Source organism: Borostomias antarcticus (genome assembly GCF_949987555.1).
Source record: "Borostomias antarcticus genome assembly, chromosome: 1".
Lineage (NCBI taxonomy): Eukaryota > Metazoa > Chordata > Actinopteri > Stomiiformes > Stomiidae > Borostomias > Borostomias antarcticus.
The window spans coordinates 28880735-28902726 of NC_140234.1; the positions used below are offsets into that span (position 1 = coordinate 28880735).

General features: G+C 41.5%; 1 protein-coding gene across 2 annotated transcripts in view; it reads right to left on the bottom strand.

The window, feature by feature from the left end:
* The window catches only part of LOC311316144 (glutamate receptor ionotropic, kainate 1), a gene marked incomplete at both ends in the record, with an annotated part of 36527 nt that overhangs the window by 10195 nt on the left and 4340 nt on the right, over positions 1–21992 (bottom strand). For both annotated transcript variants that reach the window (XM_084446930.1, XM_084446929.1), the window contains 6 exons: positions 1018–1161; positions 2319–2492; positions 2689–2742; positions 3562–3743; positions 5218–5475; positions 5661–5828. In XM_084446930.1, coding sequence (XP_084303056.1) covers positions 1018–1161; positions 2319–2492; positions 2689–2742; positions 3562–3743; positions 5218–5475; positions 5661–5828 — 980 coding nt within the window. The remainder of the gene's footprint in view (positions 1–1017; positions 1162–2318; positions 2493–2688; positions 2743–3561; positions 3744–5217; positions 5476–5660; positions 5829–21992) is intronic.

The following is a 21992-nucleotide window of genomic DNA, read 5'->3' on the forward strand; positions in this document are numbered from 1 at the left end:
TACTCACCAGAACTCACAAGTATAATATTTTGTCTCTATCAGAAGTACCCCTTCATAGACACAACAGCTCTTCTCCCTACCATCTCTTTCTTATATTCAGAAGCTATTGTATTTACTATGGAGTGAAGAGCTATGCTCTGTGCTGCTATGCTTCTCTGCTAAGACAGACTGTAATCAGTTTGAGTAAGTTGTCCAGTCAGTTTGAGTAAGTTGTCCGTCCCCTGGCCTGTATGTCTGTATACAATCTCATGGCCTGTAATTTAGTAGATCATTCATCAAAGAAGCATCCAATTAGAGAGAGCAAGAGAGACCAGCACATTTAAATTAAATTAACCAGAGGTAGCCGACACAATCATCAACTCAATAATTAAACTGGAGTAATTACACACTAACTAGATTGTTGTTTTTCAATAACCTTCCATCTGCTAAATGTACAATGTTATGCTCTTAATGGCTCTATTTAGCTGGACCGATGGAAATATTATGTCCTTGTAATAGCTTGAGTAAGTATACTGTAAGCCCATGTTAACAGTGGTGAACATTCTTCTTTTGAGAAGCATACCGTATGTTAAAATTAAAACTGTGAGCGTTTATTTTTGCCACACAAACAACACAGTGAAAAGCTTATTGCCGCATTTTGCAAGTACTGTACGCCTTTTTTCCTTGAATAAAGTGCCCACTATACTGTACCTATGACAGCCTGCACATGTAACACAGATCATATGATTATTATAGTCACTGCCTGTGCAAGATATTGATATGAAACTTCATGTATAATCCAAATGGCTCTCATATTTAACTCCGTCATGGGATATTATCTATCTATAATATCTATCTCAATTATATAATGTTATTCATTGTATGTTATGTCTTGTTATTTATCCGGACCCTGTGTCTGTAATAAAGTTGAATGAATGAATGAACGAACGAATGAATGAATGAAACTCTTGTTTCTGCATGCGGCCATCAGTAGTGAAGCAGAAGTAGGGAGTGGTGTCGTTGAGGCTGAACACTCACATCTTTAAACATGTTGATGAAGCGCGATCCGAAGCGCCAGGGTTTGTGTCGGTGGCACTGGAGGGAGCTGACCGTCACCTGGGAGGAGCGCTGGGACGCCGCCGCCACCATGTACACCGCATCATACATGAGAGCAGCCTCCGTCTGGGGAGGACACACACACACACACATATACAGTACATACACACACACACATACTCACACACACACACATATACACACACACACATATACACACACACACACACACACACATATACATACTCACACACACATATACACACACACATATACATACTCACACACACACATATACATACAAACACAACACGCACACACATATACATACACACACAAACACATATACACACACACACACACACACACACATATACATACACACACATATACATACACACACACACACACAACCACACACACACACACACACACACACACACACAAACACACACACACATACAAACACACAACACACACACACACCTCACAGTGGAGCATATACTGTACGTGTATGTTCATCACATCACTAAATCTGATAGAGCAACAATGTCCCTACACAGTAGTCTGCAGGAAAAAAAACAACTTAAGTCAACAGATATATCCTGCTTATTTCCAATGAATGAATGTCCAAACTCTGTTGTTTCTGCCTGTGGCCATCAGTAGTGAAAAAGAAGCAGAGAGCTGTCACACAGTAAGCCTGAACACTCACTCAACACAGTAAGCCTGACCACTCACTCAATCAATGCTGCTCCCAGTAGACCACACACACACACTGGAACTGAACTGACAAATGATTACACTCTAATGTATACAGTGTGGGAATTTGTGTGAAAGTTGTGTGCAGTTTTTATCTTTGTCTTTTTTCTTCTTTTTTTTTTTTTTACTATATCCACTTTGCTGTAATGTTGCAATTTCCCCTTGTGGAACTGATAAAGTATGATATTACTATAAACAAATCTATAAACCATATTAATCTGTCAGTCAGTCCTAGTCTTACAAATTCTGTATGGATGACAAGTTAACAATTCAATATGGAAATTTACTTCTATCTTGTGGAGAAGGCCAACAAATCAAATTACATCAAACTTTAATATAATAATATTTATATAGCTTATTTCATACCCAAAGGCAACACAATGTGCTTCACAGAAAGAAAAGGGGGAAAATATACTGATCCTACCCCTAATTTTCCAGAGGGAGGTAAAAAAAAAAAAAAAAAAACGAAAATAAAAAACAGTTCAGCCATCTGAGATTTGAATTGATTTCGAATGCCAACATACTGTCATCATGCCGTCCAGGAGGCCAGCCTCAAGTTTGGACGGGGCTTGAATGCGCTCCATGGCCCACCTCTCCACCACGGACGCCACCTGGGGGTTGTCTATGTTGAGGAGGCGGAACCCTGTCATGTTCACGCCGCTGTAGCGGTAAGGCTCCAGGTCCAGGGCAAACAGGTCCTGGGAAGGGACAAACCTAACCTTCAGCACGAGCACTAAATAATCCATTTACTGTAGGAGGTATACAGGAGACTTACAACTTAGTGAGGCTATGAACAGTATTTAATAACTACACAAACACAATACTGACCAAGTACAAACCACAAAGAGTTCCCTGTGCCCTGTTTTATGTAACTATAGAACATGCAGTGCTTACCAGTGTGGTGAAGAAGAAGTGATAGTATTCAGTCATCATTCCCATTGACAGGATCTGCAGGAACACACCAGATGACTGCTTCAAAGTTGTCCCATAGAGAGGCATTAGAGGCATTACATTTAGTATAAAATGATAGGATAGATTATTAGAGTACCAGTCCTCCCAGCCCAGTATAGTCATCACCCTAACTTGGTTGAGATACGCCCCAGCCCTTATCTTATTGGTTTGTTGTTTTTCTTAAAGCAATACATAGCGTTTTCTCCGGTTTTCCGTTATCAGATTGTCTTTTTCCCCAGGACATCGCTAGCCCCGCCCCTAAAGAGGCAACAACTTCACGAGCCAATCAGCATCGTCATCCAAAAGGCGGGAGCGAGGAGAGGAATTTGACATTTTTTATCGGTATAACTGTGCCTGGCTGGGAAGGAGCCGTGACCCCCCCACAGCGCAGCATCCCCCCCTGCAGCACAGAACATTCAACATGAATTCCCCTTTGCGCCCATGTCCTTGGCGACAAATGTAACCTAGACACCGCTTCAAAAAAGGGTTGAGCTTCACCACACAATAGACACTTTGTTTAACTTTATTTATGGCCATGTGTTTGGTTTGCACTCATGTTTGCTGTGTTAATAAATTACTGATCCCTTTGGAAAGAACATTTCCCAAGGGACTGAATCTCCGAAGGGAAACCTATAATAATCTTGTCCTCAGTCTATAAATGTCTAACAGAATGTAATGCCAAAATGCAACATAATATCATTGAGAGCTTGCATAGAAATGCAGAATTGTACACGTTGGTGGGTTTATCTTAGAAAAGACAGACAGAGCGGGTCCCTTTTTCCAAGCTGAGGAGACCGATCTGTTGTTGTGTCTCACCTGCTTTAGTATGTCTGCAGATGTCTGGTAGGAGCAGTCGAAGATCACATACAGCTCCTTGCCCTTCTTCATCTCCTTCAGCAGTGGCCGGGCGTCTTTACTCCCCACAGGCAGCTGGCGGATCTTGATCTTAATGTTGTATCTGGAGGGAGCCTTGATCAACTCCTGCAAACGGATTAACCCTAGAAGAAAGATGTCAGAAGAAAAGACAGGAGCAGATTTTGGAGGTCTAGGACTGCTTATTATCAGTTGATATCTTTGAAAATATGATGCATATATTTGTAAATCTAAATCACAACACAATTTTGCAATATTGCTTTGAGTCCAGAATATTATTAATTCTAAGCATACAAATAATTATGATCACATTATACAAAGAAAAATCACCACATACTGTAAACCCTCATTTCAATATTCATAATCTTAGCCCAAGGGATCAAAAGGGCTAAGCAAGGTACTGCAAGCTTTTGCAACCTTTAATAATAATAAATACCACCTGTGAATGACATTTGCTGAGTCTGGAACCAGAAACATGTTATCTGAATAGAGGTAATTTGCCATGGACTGGCGGATAACCTGTGCCAGCAAATAAGTGTCAATAGAAATGCAAAGCTTAAAGGATATGGACACTGAATTTCATGTTTAGCCCTATTCCTGGCTTCCCTGGCATGTATCTGAGTAGTACAGGTTAAAATATTTTTTTTTCGCAGTACAGAGTTCTGTGTCAATAACGTTGGCGCGCGCACCCTGACTCGTTGCTAGCTATGGTCACACTCAGTGGCGGCTGGTGAAAAAAATAGTAGGTGGGGCTGAAAGCTTTGAAACCAAACCCCTGTAGGGGGGTCTGGGGGGTCTGGGGGCATCCCCCCATAAGATGTTTTTAAATGTAAATCAAGCATTCTTGTGCATTCTGATAAAATAATGAAGGCAAAATGCAACATTTCCCTGTATACATTTTCCTATTTACAAAGACACATGGGGTGGGAGAACTGAATTTTAACTTGATTTAATTGAAAAAGCAAATTTGCAACTGTTATGTTGAATGTTATTGAACAAGCTTTTTGACTAGAATCACTATGAATAACAAACCTGACAAAACAAGTTTCTGAAGCCAGACTGCACGTAACTCAAATACTCTTGTCTTTTTTTAAAACAAGCCTTACCACTAATTAAATGGATGTCAGTTGGAAAACGGTTCCATGCCATCACAGCCCTGTAATAGACAATAGTGTTTTTCAAAGAGTTTGTTCTACTGTAGGTAGTCATCTGCCCTCTGCTGGCCGCTCTGGTAGCATGCGTGTGTATTTGAACAATACAGTATTTTATTGTCTTAAACATGAATTCAGGTGTCTGGGTGTGAATGACCGTATGAAAGAAAACAAGGAAATTGGCGAGAAAATTTCGAGTGTGACCATAGCTAGCAACGAGCCAGGGTCCGCGCGCCGACGTTATTGACACAGAACTCTGTACTGCACAAAACAGAAATATTTTAACCTGTACTAGTCAGATACATGCCAGGGAAGCCAGGGATAGGGCTAAACATGAAATTCAGTGTCCATATCCTTTAATTGTATTGCAAATATCAACACTCCTGTCTAAATTACTTTAGATACCTGGGCCCTGTACTTGTAAAGGCCTCCATGTCAGTTCACTCACCAACAGCATCTTCATATACAACAGTAACTGTCTTCCACTTATAGTACTGCACAATGTCCAGCACAGCCCTGCTGATGGAGGTATATTCAGGGTAGAGGTTGATGTAGAAGCTGTCTTTGTTGTCCATAGATGGGTGTTTCCAGCGCGTCTGGATGTGAGGCACCTCCAGTGCATTACAGATGGACTGGACCGCACTGACCGAGGAGCTGTGTGATGGGCCGAAGACTGCTCCCACACCCAGCGCCAGCTGGTCACAGGCTAGCAAGGAGTAAAGGTCACAGGTTTGTAAGAGGGACAGGTGGAGAAAATAGATCATAGTGAGAAGCAGATGAGATTACAGTAAGTGTGAGGCCTTAATAACCTAAAGTAATAGTCTCATTATGTTGACGGTTACAAGACTATACACAAATAGAGACTGGAATAAGGAAATAAAGAGATCTCACCTCTCCTAGAAGCCTCAAAACTGTCAAACAGGTTTATTCTCTGAATGTCATATGTCAAGGTGGTGTTTGGCATTATGGTCCGGTTTCTGTTTATGTTGGTTACAGCAAATTTGAAGGCCATTTCTTCAATACTAATAGGTTCATTCTCTACCGTTTCAAAGATACCCCCTGTGGCAGAGAGAGGGAGAGAGAGAGAGTTTAATATCTAACATCATCCCCATATACCAATACCCTTATGCACAGGCACTATATTCAAACCCTTGCGTACCATCACCCAATTCTCAAACCTTTGGGCTGTCACGATATCTCACAATATGATTATCATGGCAAAAATTATCACTATATCTATATAATCTTTAGCAAAAATAATATGATCACTTAAAATGCATCTTTAACTTTTGCTTCAATGTTTTCTCTTCAAAAACGGTGAAAACAACAGATTACAAGGAATTCAATCATTAAGTTTGTATTTACATTACTATTTACATTACTATTTACTTTTTTTTTTTAAACACAAAAAAAAACATATATATCATGGCCCGATTATTTACATGGTATTAGTATTTTTTTAACACCACGATCAATGAAAAACCAGCATATAATGTGACACTCCAGATGCCACTGATTGACCCAGCTGAGAGGACAGGATTCATGTCATTATTTGACCTGGGATGACCTGACCACACCTGGACTACACTTCCCAAGAAAGACGACAAACCAGGACCATTCTGGAAGAGTATCTGTGCTGTGGAGTTGGAATAATATTTTATTAAATCTCTTGAAGAAACAGAGATGATTTAAGGCCAACTCGTCTGTTGGTAGGAGCTATGAATCCACCACTGAATCAAGCATTAATCATGACACACATTCAACACTGTCTTTCACCATCACCATTCATTTTCCAACAGTCCTTTCAGTTTGAATGAATAATCCCCACCAGATCTAATGGGGTGAAGAACACACTCCTTCATTTTACACAGTCAATTGTGATTTCCTTCGATTTCCAGTCCAGTCACCAGTCATTATATAGCAGATTAAATATATACCACCCAGAGTGTATTTGAAGGCCTCAAATATTCCCCAGGCGATAACTCAACGTACAGTTGAGAGGTGGAAGGATAAATGTGTCTGCTCACCATGCCAACACTTGCAGAGCTGCATTAAAACCGAACTGCTATATTCTCCTACTATATTCCTATAATATCATCCCTCTAATTACAAAGTAACAGACCCATGAGTAACCAATCATCACTGAATTTGAGCTACAAAAGCGCATCATAGGCAATTGAGAAAAAAAGAAAAGAAAAAAGGTTGAAATTTCGACACCGAAAACATCTTTCCGCAAAGCAACTCTGCTAGTGCATAAGATAAGATGATAAAATAGCATACAGTAAGATGAAGGGGATGGGGAGGTGTTTCAGCAGAGATAATGTACAGGATAAGTTAGAGTAAAGAATATACAGAGTAAAGAATATACATAATAGAGTACAAGAAATATATACATACAGTATATATTTCATAAAATATAGATTACATATACATACATCTGTATAAATATGTATAATATACATTCATAATATACTGTAGGCTACTGTACGTGCACACATACACTCAGGAACACTCAGTACACTCAGGAACCCTCAGAAAACTCAGGAACACTCGGAACACTCGGAACACTCAGGAACCCTTAGAACACTCAGGAACCCTCAGAACACGCAGGCACTTAGGCACACACTGGCCGTGTCCAAAATGCCTGCTACCTGCTATATAGCAGGCGAGAAGTAGCATGCTAATTCAAAACTGTGCCTGCTACCTCTTGCCTGCTACCTCACCTGCTATATTGGCGAAAAAAACGGTGAAAAACGTAGCATAGTTCAGAGCATGCTATTCCGGATGTTACGTCACTGTTCAGCGAAAAATGGCTGACGCCAGTGACTGTCAGGCGGGGCAGAGCGAAGGAGTTTTTAAATGTAAGTATTGACTTAATTTGTAGATGAAAAAAATATTTTTCCCGTCAGATATCTTAGATATAACGACACAGAGCTACAAATGCAGTTTTGTGTATATATGTGGAGTACAAATTAGATTTCGAGAACTCACGATGTCATAGCTAACTAGTAGCCCTGTATCCATGGAAACGCAATGTTACCGGCTAAGTTAGCCAGCCAGTGGAGCGGTCGTGTACGTAATGACGTAACCCACGCATTCCCGTCATCTGACTCGAGTAGCATGCTACATGTTCTCGCCTGCTATATCGTTTTCATGGAGTAGTAGGTACAAAGTAGCATGCTACTTCTCGCCTGCTATATAGCAGGTAGCAGGCATTTCGGACACGGCCACTGTTCTTGTTTAATTGTTGTTATTGAGTCTATTTCTGCAATAACTGCACTTATGGCTTTGTTTTTAACATTACTGATCATTTCTTTCTGAAACGCCATTAGCCTACTGTTACCAACTGCCTCTATTTCATGTCATCAACTATGGGACACAATCAGGGGATGTGTTCCACTGGGGGACAGAACAGCAGTTAGAACGCAGTGCCTGATTGGTCCAGTCACATTTCCAATTTCTGGAAATTGCTCTAAATAGGGGGAAGGCCAGACCGATCTGCGGAGGGAAACAGAATGTGAGCTTGCAAGATCAGGATCATCCGTTCTCAGTCCGGACTCTGGTCCGGATCCGGACCGAAGTACAACTGTCTCTGGACTCACAGGACTTTTCATAGTATTACTTCCGATACATTGCTGTGAAGCAATGAGTCAAAATTCTCCACTTTCTCCAGCAACACTTAGAATGTCCTCTGCTTCGAGGGGTTGGCGTTGGCAGTGTTGCCAGATTTGAGGGTTTTCCACCCATGTGGGCTACCTTTGATCACATTGGGCGGTTGGGAAATTGTCAATCCAATCTGGCAACACTGGAGTCATGTGAGTTGACAGCGCAGATGAGTTGACAGCCTAGTTGTGGTTTTAGCCAGAGTTATTTCTAGTGTAGCTGGCATTTTCAAAGGTGGCCGAGAGAAAAGTCAACAGTGAAAATAGGAAATTCAGATGAATGGATCGAAAAATATGCCTTCGTCCTCCCTCCAACGAGTACCAACCCGATGTGCTTAATATGCCATGAAATGGTAGCTCTTGTGAAGAGGCAATTTGAAACGCCACTCTGAAACAAAACATAGTACTTTTGAAGCAATCTTTCCAGAAAAATAATGGGATGAAATCGGACAGGAGGAGAGCATACAGGAGGTGAGGAGATAAGACAGGAGGTGAGGAGAGGAGACAGGAGGAGAAGAGACAGGAGAGGAGACAAAAGGAGAGGATACAGGAGGTGAGGAGATAAGACAGGACGTAAGGAGACAGGAGGTGAGGAGATAAGACAGGAGGTGAGGAGAGGAGACAGGAGGAGAAGAGACAGGAGAGGAGATAAAAGGAGAGGATACAGTAGGTGAGGAGATAAGACAGGAGAGGAGACAAGAGGAGAGGATACAGGAGATGAGGAGATAAGACAGGAGAGGAGGAGAGGAGACAAGACAGGAGAGGAGGAGAGGAGACAGGAGGAGAAGAGACAGGAGAGGAGACAAAAGGAGAGGATACAGGAGGTGAGGAGATAAGACAGGAGAGGAAGAGAGGAGACAAGAGGAGAGGATACAGGAGGTGAGGAGATAAGACAGGACGTAAGGAGACAGGAGGTGAGGAGATAAGACAGGAGAGGAGGAGAGGAGACAAGAGGAGAGGATACAGGAGGTGAGGAGATAAGACAGGATGTAAGGAGACAGCAGGTGAGGAGATAAGACAGGAGAGGAGGAGAGGAGACAAGAGGAGAGGATACAGGAGGCGAGGAGATAAGACAGGAGGTAAGGAGATAATACAGGAGAGGAGACAGGAATTTAAATGGTTTGATTCACCTTTGTTGTGTGTGTGTGTGTGTGTGTGTGTGTGTGTGTGTGTGTGTGTGTGTGTGTGTGTGTGTGTGTGTGTGTGTGAACCGGTTGGGGGGGGGGGGGGGGGGATTTGTATTATAATTGTTTACAAGACTTAAGAGTGCAAATACAAAATGTCAAAAAAACAGTGCAATAAAATGCAGTGCAATGTGAAAATCATGATATACTGTTAAAAAATGAAGGGGGAGGCACAATTTCAGTCTAAGTACTGCCAGGGTTTTCTTAAAAGATGTTTGGATTATTGGTAAAAAGGATTTGTATTTGAGTGTCCCTGATCAGGATGGTCTCACGAGGCTAGATAAATGTAGCCTGGCTTCAGACAGTTCACAGAATGCGAAGGGTCTTTATTTTTAATTTGCAAGGGGCGTTATCAATGGTTGCCGACCAAAAAGCCTATAACCCAACGAAATGTGGGTTAGTCATCATATCATCTTATCAAATGGGTATAGTCGTTGTATCAGAACCGTCCCATATCTGATAAACGGTTGTGATTGGCACAGCAAATATCTGCCGGGTGGAATTCAGTCAAATGGGATTTTGGCCAGACTGATCTGCAGAGAGAAATAGAATGTGAGCTCACGTGATCAGGATGGAGAAGCCAGGCTAAGATAAATGTGCCAGTTCACATCAATAGGCCCTTTTCACAGCAGCTATTTTGACATGTCAAAGCAGGGTAAACACAGGTGATCCAATTAATGATGGTCACATTGTGTCACAGCCATTCCAGTGAGCCAGCATGCACAATACCAGGGCCCCCTGGCCCACCTAAATCCTAAATGGAACAGGGCCATAATTAATGTTATTAATTGGGGTCCAAGCAGCGAAGCTTCATAGGCACCTTAGGTGATTCTACGTTTTCTTATTATTATTATTATTATTATTATTCCGCAATGGGAGTCTATGGCAGCCCTTAGAACCATATGGTAAAAGTTGTGAAAATTGGCATACTCATTCGGGACAGTGCCATGACCCTCGTGACCGAGTCACATGTCCACACCTCGAACCCTCTAGCGCCACCAACGTGTCAAAGTTGGAGGTGAGTTTAGGCATGCAACTTTTGAGCCATCAGCCCGATTTTCAAAAACGAGGTACCGTTGGATTCCGTGGCTCATGCCGAGTCCAAATATGACATATTTTCCACCATATTGGATTTCCGCCATTTTGGATTTTGTGAAAAACACTTAAAATCTATCTCCTCCGAGGAACATTCACCAATCTGCATGTCCCTCGATTTACACAATCTAGGGACCAATATCAAAAGATCTAATTCAGCAAAGTTTGAAAAGTCAAAAGTCAGAGATACGGCGAGTCAATGAAGATTGCAGAGGGTGTGGCTTTTCACGTAAAGGTGTATAACTTCTGAACGGTTCGACCAAACATCACCATACGTTGTATGCCTATCTACACCCATGGAGAGAGGCTAACACTCCGTTATTGGCCCGATCAAACAAAATGGGGGTCCTATAGCTCTATAACTACTGTATAGCCTAGTTGTCTTTGATGTTCTGGGCACCTGCTTGGCCCCCATATCGCTGCTTGCAGCTATATTTACATTTGTGTTTACCCAGCAATAACATGTCAAAATGGCTGCTGTGAAAAGGGGCTATCATAATCAAGCTTTTCAAATGAAAATCATCTAAAGCATCTGGGTCCACAATGATTGGTCTTCAGGAGTAATCCACTCAGAGCTGAACCTTTGCACGACAATCACAGGACACACACAGACACTAAGACAGCCCTGAACAATCAAACACTTGTGCTTTGGCCCAGACCCAGATGATAACAGTTTTGCTGCCAATTAAATTCAATCTATCACATAGACAAGCTTCAACTTACTTGCCTTATCAAAGACTGTACAATGTTATTCTATTATCAATGTCTACATATATGATCTATTGTGATGAAATGTCATCTTCAGAAATGTGAGTCAATGCATTCAGAAATTAAAGTCACAGATCAAATAAATTGCATTTACAGTAATCTCTACACCTGTTTGCTAATGACGAACAATAAACCTGCAAATAGCAGTGGTTCATTGTACGTCCTATGAAAACAATCTTTGTGGAATTGCTTGTGAAATTGTGATGCATTTTGAAGGAGAAAGGAGCTGAAAAACGTTCCCCTTGGGGCCTTGATCGTGAATGACCTTTTTCTTTGGTTCGGTAGCACAGCCTCCAACCCCAAACTGAGAGAGCCTTGTCTAGACTCCCCAGCCACCGAAAGGCTTAAAGCTGCCATTCCTAATCCTGGTTACCAAGCTTCAGTGAGCGACTGTTAGGACATATTAAAGTTATTGGAATATGAAATTATCTGGAGAGAACAAGAGGTCTCCTTCAAAACCCATCATAAAGAATGTCCTTTCAGGATGTCCTCCTGTTGGCTTCAATAGAAAATACAGCTCCATGTGAGTTTTAGTTGGGCCAGTCAAAAACCTACCTACCCTAATCAAAACCATTGCCAACATATCTGGGAAATATCTTAAATAATATTCTACCTGTGCTGTTAAAAAGCAAATATTTATTACTGTCCATACAGGTTCTGCCCCTCCAATACTACGGCTTATTCTCAGATGACTCTCAGTACGCAACCAGTGGCAACACAACACATCCTCAGAGACTGGCTGTCTGGCATCACACTGATTGCTATTTAGATCACTGTTGCAAGGGGAGTTTTACATTTTGAACTTTTGTATACCTCACACTAGGGCTGCTCGATTAATCGGATTTTAATCTAGATTAAGATTTGGGCTGTCAACGATCATTAAAACTAAATAATCGCCATAAAACGATTTTGCACAAATCAAGTGTACCCTACACTGCAGAGCTATACTGTGCTTGACCCCTCCCCCACCCACCAAAGCCCCAAAACAAACACTTTAGTTCAAAGCGAGACGAGTTGTCAAGCGAGGCGCACGCATGCTCCTCTCGAACAAAACACGACAAGAAGATTATGGCAGCAGAAAGAGAGGTGGACAAGAGAGCTAAAACAACGTCAGTGGTGTGGAAACACTATGGGTTCGCAGAGACAGATTTGGACCAAGTTGACACGGTGTGTAAAATTTGCTACGCAGTCGTAGCTGCGTCAAAGTAGCCCTTCTCAGTGCATTCCGCTCGCTCATGCCAGACAACAGTCCTTTGCCGCTCCATTCACTTTGCCGTCAAAATAAATCGGTGTCGGCCTATTTAGGAGAGGCGCTCATATTTACAAGTGTCAGATAAACATGAAACGCAAATTGGTCTATTTTAACAAATGCTGGGTTTTGAAGCCTCGGCGCTACCATTAAATAACTTATTTAGACGCGTTCTGTCATAGTGAAATTATTTTTCCGAGGTAGTCTTCTTCTGTGGTGGTTGCGGTGCTTTGAAGCTTCTTTATTTATCAGTTTTGGCACTTTTATTAATTTATTTATCAAGGTCAAGGTTCACTATTTGTCTCCCATGGGAGAAATGTATATAATCCAAAGAACATTGTTAAAAAGAAAAGCCACTGTCAACATTTAATAAATTAATTATCAAAGTCAATAATTTGATTTGTTAAGAAAATTTAAGAAAATTTTAACTTTTGATTAAAAAAAAAAATCTATGAATAATCGTGTTAAATAATCGTGATCTCAATATCAATCAAAATAATCGTGATTATGATTTTTGCCATAATCGAGCAGCCCTACCTCACACATCAATGCAATGCCCCTAACTTTTTAGTATTAGAGAATACCAAAGGAGTGTATGACAACTCAGTTGAAGAGCCAGTGTGTGTGAAAGAACTAATAGTTCATCTCTCACTAGACTAGTCTTTATGTGAAAACAACTGATTACAAGGAATTCAATGATCATTATTTTTTCCTTTACATTATTATTTACTTGTTCATGTTCAGTGTTCATGGCTGGATTATTTACAGTTTGCTCTCAAAACGTATCACAACCTCTCTCTCTACGTGACCTAGACCTGAATAAAAAGTCATGGAATTAATGAATGAATGAATTTTTATTTGCGTGTCGTGCCACCCAAAGTGGCCCATCCCATATGGGATTATACGACACAGTTAATAATACATAATATATCACAACAACACAATATACACGGCCAAATTACAGTACATGTACATAGCCTTCCTCCTCATGGACCAAACTTTTTCTAGAAAAGAAGCAAACGAAAAAGTTTCATTTAGAAAAAGATATTTCAGCTTTTCTGAGTCTTCTAACCAAATAAGAGCATTATTTTTATCTACTGAAAAGATTCTGCCTAATGGTATGATAGAATGGACAATAGAATCCTGGAAATGCAGAACACATGGAAAGACAAAGGTAAAAGTGAACATCTAGCAAATGTCATGGCTAGCAAAGGTGAAGCTGATGACTCTCATGGCGAATACTCTCCACCAACATGTGCACTGTGGAAAGACATGTCAGACGCAATTCTGAAGACCATTAACAACCAGTTTGACCAATGTGAAACAAAGTCCGTATCTCTTTAATCCTCAGAAAATGTGTTTGAATCCCGTTTGAAGGTAATGGAGAGAACCCTGCACGAGCTACAGGTAGAAAACACACAGAAGACAAAATTCCAAATATTGAAACCAAGCCAGAGTCAATTATATGAGCTCCTACAGCTACCTCCGGTCTCCAAACACCTGATATCTTGCATTGTGTGTCTATTTACCACCTTTACAGTATATCCACTAACCATCTGAAAGAAGCCGAGTCCACTGAGCTGAATCTTGAGGTGTCTGACGACATTTGGAAGTAAGTTTTGACTAAAATTCAAACTTCCGAACATCCCCATTGCCAACATCGTCCCAAGTGGGAATCGAACCCAGGACCTTCTTGCCGTGAGCATGCCACAGTTTTATAATAATAAAAAAGCATGGTTACAAACTTTATATTTTGTTAAAGGACATGTTATCAAAAGTGTTGTTATCTAAGGAAACAGTTACTAGTTAGTTTGATAAAGCAACCATGACCAAACATATTTAGCCGTTTAATAGGGTCCTGGCCGCGAGAGCAGGGGGGCAAGCTTAGCCAGTGAGGGGGAATGCTAATGACTGTACCCTATCGATGTGCTAAGCTGAAATAAACATCAGTTACGTCATGCGCAACCTGTCTGAGGAGTCCATCATTGGTCCATGTTACAATACTATAAAATAAGTGAACAGTCATGTAGAATTTGGCAGGATAAGAACTGAGTGGACCTCAATACTCATCAGGAACAACAATATTTCAACAAAGAGAAGAAACAAATGTTTTGCAGAATCAATACAAAACTCGGTACCACTTTACATAACAGCACGGTAATAACATACCCTGGTAATATCTACATTATTACTAGGGAATTACCAACAAATTACTAGTAGTTACCAGGAGTAGTTACTATGTAGTTAAAACTAATAAACCCTGTAATAATCTACATAATTACTAGGAAATTACCAAGTAATTACTATTAGTTATCAGTAGTTATTAGTAGTGGTTACCATATAGTTACCCACTAATAAACCCTGTAATATCTTCATTATTACTAGGAAATTACTAAACAATTACCATTAGTTATCAGTAGTTATTAGTAGTGGTTACCATATAGTTACCCACTAATAAACCCTGTAATATCTTCATTATTACTAGGACATTACTAAACAATTACCATTAGTTATCAGTAGTTATTAGTAGTGGTTACCATATAGTTACCCACTAATAAACCCTGTAATATCTTCATTATTACTAGGAAATTACTAAACAATTACCATTAGTTATCAGTAGTTATTAGTAGTGGTTACCATATAGTTACCCACTAATAAACCCTGTAATATCTTCATTATTACTAGGAAATTACTAAACAATTACCATTACTTATCGGTAGTTATTAGTTGTAGTTAACATATAGTTACCCCCCCAATTTATATTTAAGGTACAATTTGTTACATACAGTAATAACATGGAATCTGAAAAAATCTGGAAAATGCAACTTTACCTGTTTCTAAGTAATTATATGGTTATATCCTTCCTAACATCCAAACAAAGGTCACAGTTTATTACCTGGAAAAAGAGATGGTAGTTTCTATGTAATAATGTGGAATATGAGCTGGAACTGGAATATGAGTGGGTAACTATATGGTAACTACTACTAGTAACTACCGATAACTAATGGTAATTAATTGGTAATTTCCTAGAAATATGTAGATATTACAGGGTTTATTATTTGGTAACTACATGATAACTACTCCTGGTAACTACTGGTAACTACTAGTAATTTGTTGGTAATTCCCTAGTAATAAAGTAGATATTACCAGGGTATTACTATGTTATAACCGTGCTGTAATGTAAAGTGGTACCCAAAACTCTTTATAAACAGGGGTTAACTTTCAGTGATGGAGTTGACACGCCTTTAGTTGCTGAGTTGCTGAAGCAAAAATGATCATCGGCTATCTGCTAAGTTGTTTTTTTTTAAGTTCAAGGTGGAATCAGAAGGAGTTGGACATTTTGTACATAGATGTTTTATCATCTCATGTCAGCATAGTGGCCTTCGCTTTGTTTCTCCTGGTGACTTGATGTCTAAAACGTACTCAAAATTCACATATCCATTAAAAAGGGTTACAGAGTTGACATGACAGATGACAACATAATTTATAAGCTAGCCCAATTCAGAATTGTACAAGTCTGACAGAGACAGGGTACTACTACTCATCAGAACTCACAAGTGCATCTCCTTTCTAAACAAGTGACAAAGAGCACAATCTAGCCCTTAAAGCCAAAATGCAAGTCACAAACTAAAAATATAATAGGTGCTTAAGAGGGAGGATCCTGGTAGTACTTCCTAAAGAGGTGAGTTTTGAGCCTGTGGTGAAATCCAGGGTAAAAGAATGTTAAAATCCAGGATAATGATCTGTCCTTTTTCTCAAGCAGCAATGGGCTATTTCTGCCCAGATGTAGTCGGTAATGAAGGCCAGAATGACACTGAATGATTTCCTGTGCAACAAAAACAGAATTTCTCACAGCTGAGGACATGTCTCAGCTACTCTAGGAGGCCTGGTGGAGGTTCACTGGCAGTGCCACTAAAATACTTACAATCAATCAGTGCTCCACCCGGAACAATCAAGAGACAACCTCTCTCTATTCTCTACATTACTCAAACAAAAATAAAAGCTTACCTCAGAGGTCCACATTTTATCTGAACAAGATGGTAGTAGAATGAGTATTTCATGAAGGCTGATGCCAGCACTTTGAGATTGTGTGACAATGAAAAGTGCTTTATAAATATTATTATTATTATTTCCATGAAAATCATATCTCTACCCAGCTAGCGGGCATATTCCGGTTCAAAAGCAGGTACTTGAGGTCAGAAACGGTGTATTTGTCAGGACACCCACAGTAAAAATTACAGTAGTCACACTTTGCACCCTCCAGTCCCCTCCCCCCACCCTCCCCTATAAACCAACACTGTGATTGGAATCCATTTTCAATCAGGGTGCAGGCGGTACATAAAAGAGGCAATGAGAGATTCACACATTCTGTTGCATATGACACTTGGATCGATACTCCCACTCAATAGGTCATTAGCAAGCAAATCAACAAATGATCAAGAAAGCTGGAGATGCCCAGGCAGGGTATGTTTTACATCAGCAATTTTACATTTGACCTGAGGGGTGTAGGTCAGTAAGTATATGGCCATTATATAGTATTGAAGAATGCCCCCATTTGAAGCAATTAATATGTTCAATTTATCTGAAAATATGACATTCCCAAACACATACACTGCATCACAAGGAGAAAGGATCACATTTTATGACAAACAGGCTTGAGCTCACATCTTTTACCTATTATTATTATTATTATTATTATTATTAATATTATTATTTTCTGGCAGAATTAGAGAGATTCATTCTTAGGATTCCTGAACCAGACAGTGTTCTCAATCAATCAATCAATCAATCAATCAATCAAAGCTTTATTTGTATAGCGCATTTCATACACAGAGGCAACACAATGCGCTTTACAGAGAACAAGGGAGGTGGGCATACGTCCCACCCCTACATATTCCAGAGGGAAGCAAAAAAACAGTATCACCCGGGGGCCAGATAATACAGTTCTGGAGGATACATGCAGGCAGGCACCTGAGGCCCTTCTCCTCCTACCCCCAAGGCTGGAAACCAACTGGATCTTATCTTCACTAGATACTGTTCTACCCAAAAGCACATCCCAGTGTCGTCAATGACTACAGGCCAGTGGCACTGAGGTCACATGTCATGACGGTACTCGAGAGAATGGTTCTGCAGCAGCTGAGGCCCATGGTGCACCACTTCCTGTGTAGCATGGGTCAACTAACAACACATTTAATTTTGGAGTAGATCCGAATCACGGTCCATGAGCCGCCCAAACATAGCCAACCATTCACCTCCATTGAATTTTTGGGACTTGGGGAGCAAAAAATCCCCCCCATTGATTGTCAATAGGGGTAATTGAAATGGCTATATCTCGACATGGGAAGGTCACAGAGATACTGGGTTTGGACTGGCATAAAGCTCTCGGCCTAACGAATGCAGCAATACCAAACATGTCCTGTGTCACACACACAGTAGCGTTCACACAAAAAGCATTATGTGCTCTCTGAGCATACATTTCTAGTTTAGTTTACACATGCTGTATGTATGTAGGCTATTCCTTGTTCTCTTTTATGTTTATTTGCGACTATGTATGTTCTGCATACAATCCCTACGGGGATTATTAAAGTTCCTATCTATCTATCTATCTATCTATCTATCTATCTATCTATCTATCTATCTATCTATCTGTCTGTCTGTCTGTCTGTCTGTCTGTCTGTCTGTCTGACCTCTCTGTCACTCCCCTTTCTGACCACTATTTCATGTCCTACTCCCTCTCCCTCCCCTCTTCCATAATAGGCTGGGTGCATTAAGTAGCGCTATAGAACTTCCGGGTGCGTCGCTTGGCATAAGAGTTTCCGGTCGCCGGCCATTCGTTCATTCGTTCGTAAACATTAGCATTATTAGCAGACTGCTACCATGTCACAAAAGAAACAAAAACGTCTGTTCAAATACCAACGCCGTGACTCCGGCTCCAATGAGCACTGTTGTGTGCCACAGTGTGCGAATTCGGCCCGATATAATTCAAGTCTAAGTTTCCACAGCTTCCCAAGCAACGGCGAGGAAAGGGCTAGGTGGCTAGCTAAGATTCGCAGGGATGCCTTCACCGTGACCCAGAGCACCAGAGTGTGTAGTCGGCACTTTGAAGCTGGTGATTTTGCGGTGTCAACTACAGGTGAGGATCAGAATAAGATAAGATCCGAATCCGATTTTAAATTTTCATACTAATTTTATTGTTAATGTATGCAAGTTGAAATTGGCTCTGGTGCTCTGGGTCACGGTGAAGGCATCCCTGCGAATCTTAGCTAGCCACCTAGCCCTTTCCTCACCGTTGCTTGGGAAGCTGTGGAAACTTAGACTTGAATTATATCGGGCCGAATTCGCACACTGTGGCACACAACAGTGCTCATTGGAGCCGGAGTCACGGCGTTGGTATTTGAACAGACGTTTTTGTTTCTTTTGTGACATGGTAGCAGTCTGCTAATAATGCTAATGTTTACGAACGAATGAACGAATGGCCGGCGACCGGAAACTCTTATGCCAAGCGACGCACCCGGAAGTTCTATAGCGCTACTTAATGCACCCAGCCTATTCCTCCCCGTACCCACATGCAGGGCCGCTCGCCGCTAGAGGGTGGTGAAAGGTGTGGTCACACAGGGCCTCATGCTTTGGAGGGCCTCGTGTCAACAGGGATTTTTTTTGTGTTGCTTTTAATAAATAAATGTTACACATGTTAATGATATCATTAATGAATCATATTTATTAATAGTCAATCATAGACCAAAAGTCTAGCATACTGGCAGGGTATGTGATAAGAGACAGATATATAAAATAGTCTTTTTTTTTCCTAATGTGACCTTACGTGATAGGCCTTTATCAATTTTGGTCGCGTGGTGGTTTGACACTTAGGTGGTGCAATTGAGGAGCTTAAAATACAGAGGGAACAAGACAGAGGGAGGAGATTTGAATCAGGGGAAAATAATAAAGAAACGAATTAAAGAAAGGAAGAGTTCAGAGCCTCACTAAGAGTTTCCGTTCACAAATTTCTCACCATTAGACTACCGATGGTGATGAGGAACGTGGAGCGGAGTTTCTCGAAGTTAAAACTTATAAAGAACCATTATGAATTACCATGTCCCAGGAGTGAGGGTGTGGACTGGCCATCCTCTCAATCGAAAAGGACGTTGCATCTAATTTGGATTACAAAGACATTAACATAGGCTACTCTTAGTGAAAAGCCAGGAGGAAAATGCTCACACAATTCTTATGCTCGTAGGCTACAGGTATGATGAGCACGTGTTTAATGTGGGTTATGACTCCTTTGTTATATCCATAGCCTTCAGCTAGCCAACACCAGATGTCAACAACAAACCCTGTAACCGGTGTGTGCTTTCTCTCTCTCTCTCCCTCTGTCTCTCTCTGTCTCTCTCTCTCTCTCTCTCTCTCTCTCTCCCCCTCTCTCACTCGCTCACACATAATGCACACTTGTCAAGTAGTGTGAAGTAGGCTAGATCTGCTGCTTGAATGACACACGGGTGATCCAAAACATATATCATCATGTTTAGGCACAAAAAAATCTAAATTGTGTGCAAGCTATGCAGGCACTTTCTTCCACTCACTGGCACTGGACCTCGCTACTTTTCTGGCACAGGGCCTTCCATATCTCCCAGACGGCCGTGCCCACACTCACTCTCCCCTACTGACCTTTCCTCTTCCGTTACCTCTGCCCTCCCTGCCCTTGAATCCTAATCTCTCCCCTCTGATACTGCTACTGATCTTCTCCTCTCTACTCTTTTTGGTGTGGTTTGTTTTATTTGAAAGATTAAAAAAAAAACATACACATATGACATATGTGGAAAAACTAGCGAGGATATAAACACAGAAAAATTGAAGACTTATTTCCACCATGGTTCTGGGTAAGAGAGAGAGAGGAGAAAGATGGAAGATGGTGCGAGAGAGCAAAACTATCAAGGCATAAACAAGTCTTTCCTCTTCTCTGTACAGAGCTCTTTTCCCCCTCACCTCCAGGCCAGCACAGCGCCACCTGCCCCTTGGCTGTGGAACTCAATGCGTACTGATGAAGCCTGAGAATGGCTGAGCGTAAATGGAGAAAAGGCAAACTCCCAGATTACCTTCTTAACTTTCCACTGCTAAAGCTGATTTATTCCGCTCTATAATTCTAACCTCTGCTTCCCATCCTAAAAAACTCAAAAACTTTCTATTCACTATTCCTACTTCCTCCATTCTCCCTGACAATTTCGCCAACTTCTTTGACAATAAAGTTAACAATATCAGATCCTCTTTCCCCCACCCCCCAGTCGATGCTCCGTACACCAACCTCACCTCCACCCCACCACCCTCTCTTCCCTCTCTGTTCCCCCCTCCTCTCCATGTCCCACCCTGCCTTCCCCCCATCTCCCCTAACGAGGTCCTCAACCTTGTTACATCTAGCCGCACCACCACGTGCTTCCTAGACCCTGTACCCTCCTATCTCCTTCATTCTAGTGCACCCCGAGGCCCTTCCTAACCCACCTCAACACATCTCTTGTATCAGGATGCTTTCCCTCTGCATTCACGACTGGCAGAGTCCCCCCCCCTCTTGAAGAAACCATCACCTGACCCCTCTCATGTCAAAAACTACAGACCGGTTTTCCTTCTATCCTTTCTATCAAAAACACTTGAATTTTCTGTCTTCGTATCTCCACCAGAACAACCTCCTGGACCCCCGCCAGTCTGGGTTCAAGGTTGGCCACTCGACAGAGACCTTCCTTCCTTGCGGTGATTGGAGTGGAGTGGAGTGGAGTGGAGTGAGTCACTCCACGCCGCGAGAGCAATCTCTCTCTCCTCCGGCCTGATACTCCTAGACCTGTCGGCAGCATTTGAAACGGTAGATGCCCAGATCCTCCTCTCCACCCTCGAGGAGAAAGGCGTCACATCAGGTTCTGCACTCTCCTTGTTTTCATCCTACCTGACGGGTCAGTCCTACCCGTTGACATAGAGAGGGTCCATGTCAGAATCAGAATCCTTTTATTGCCATTTGTACTTGACATACATACGATTCTTTTACGAACACAACAATGTACCAGTGCAAAAACAGGACAGGACAGTGCTAAATACAAATATAGTGCAAAACTTGCAGTGCATTTGGCCTACAAAAGTGGCAGTGCAGTACTCAGTATAGTGCAACAATTGCAGGGGTTGAGGGAGAGAGTCAGAGGGGAGCCTTGTTGATAAGGCTGATGGCCGAGGGGAAAAAGCTGTCCCTCTGTTGAACAGTTTTAGTCTTAGACGACCGCAGCCTCCTGCC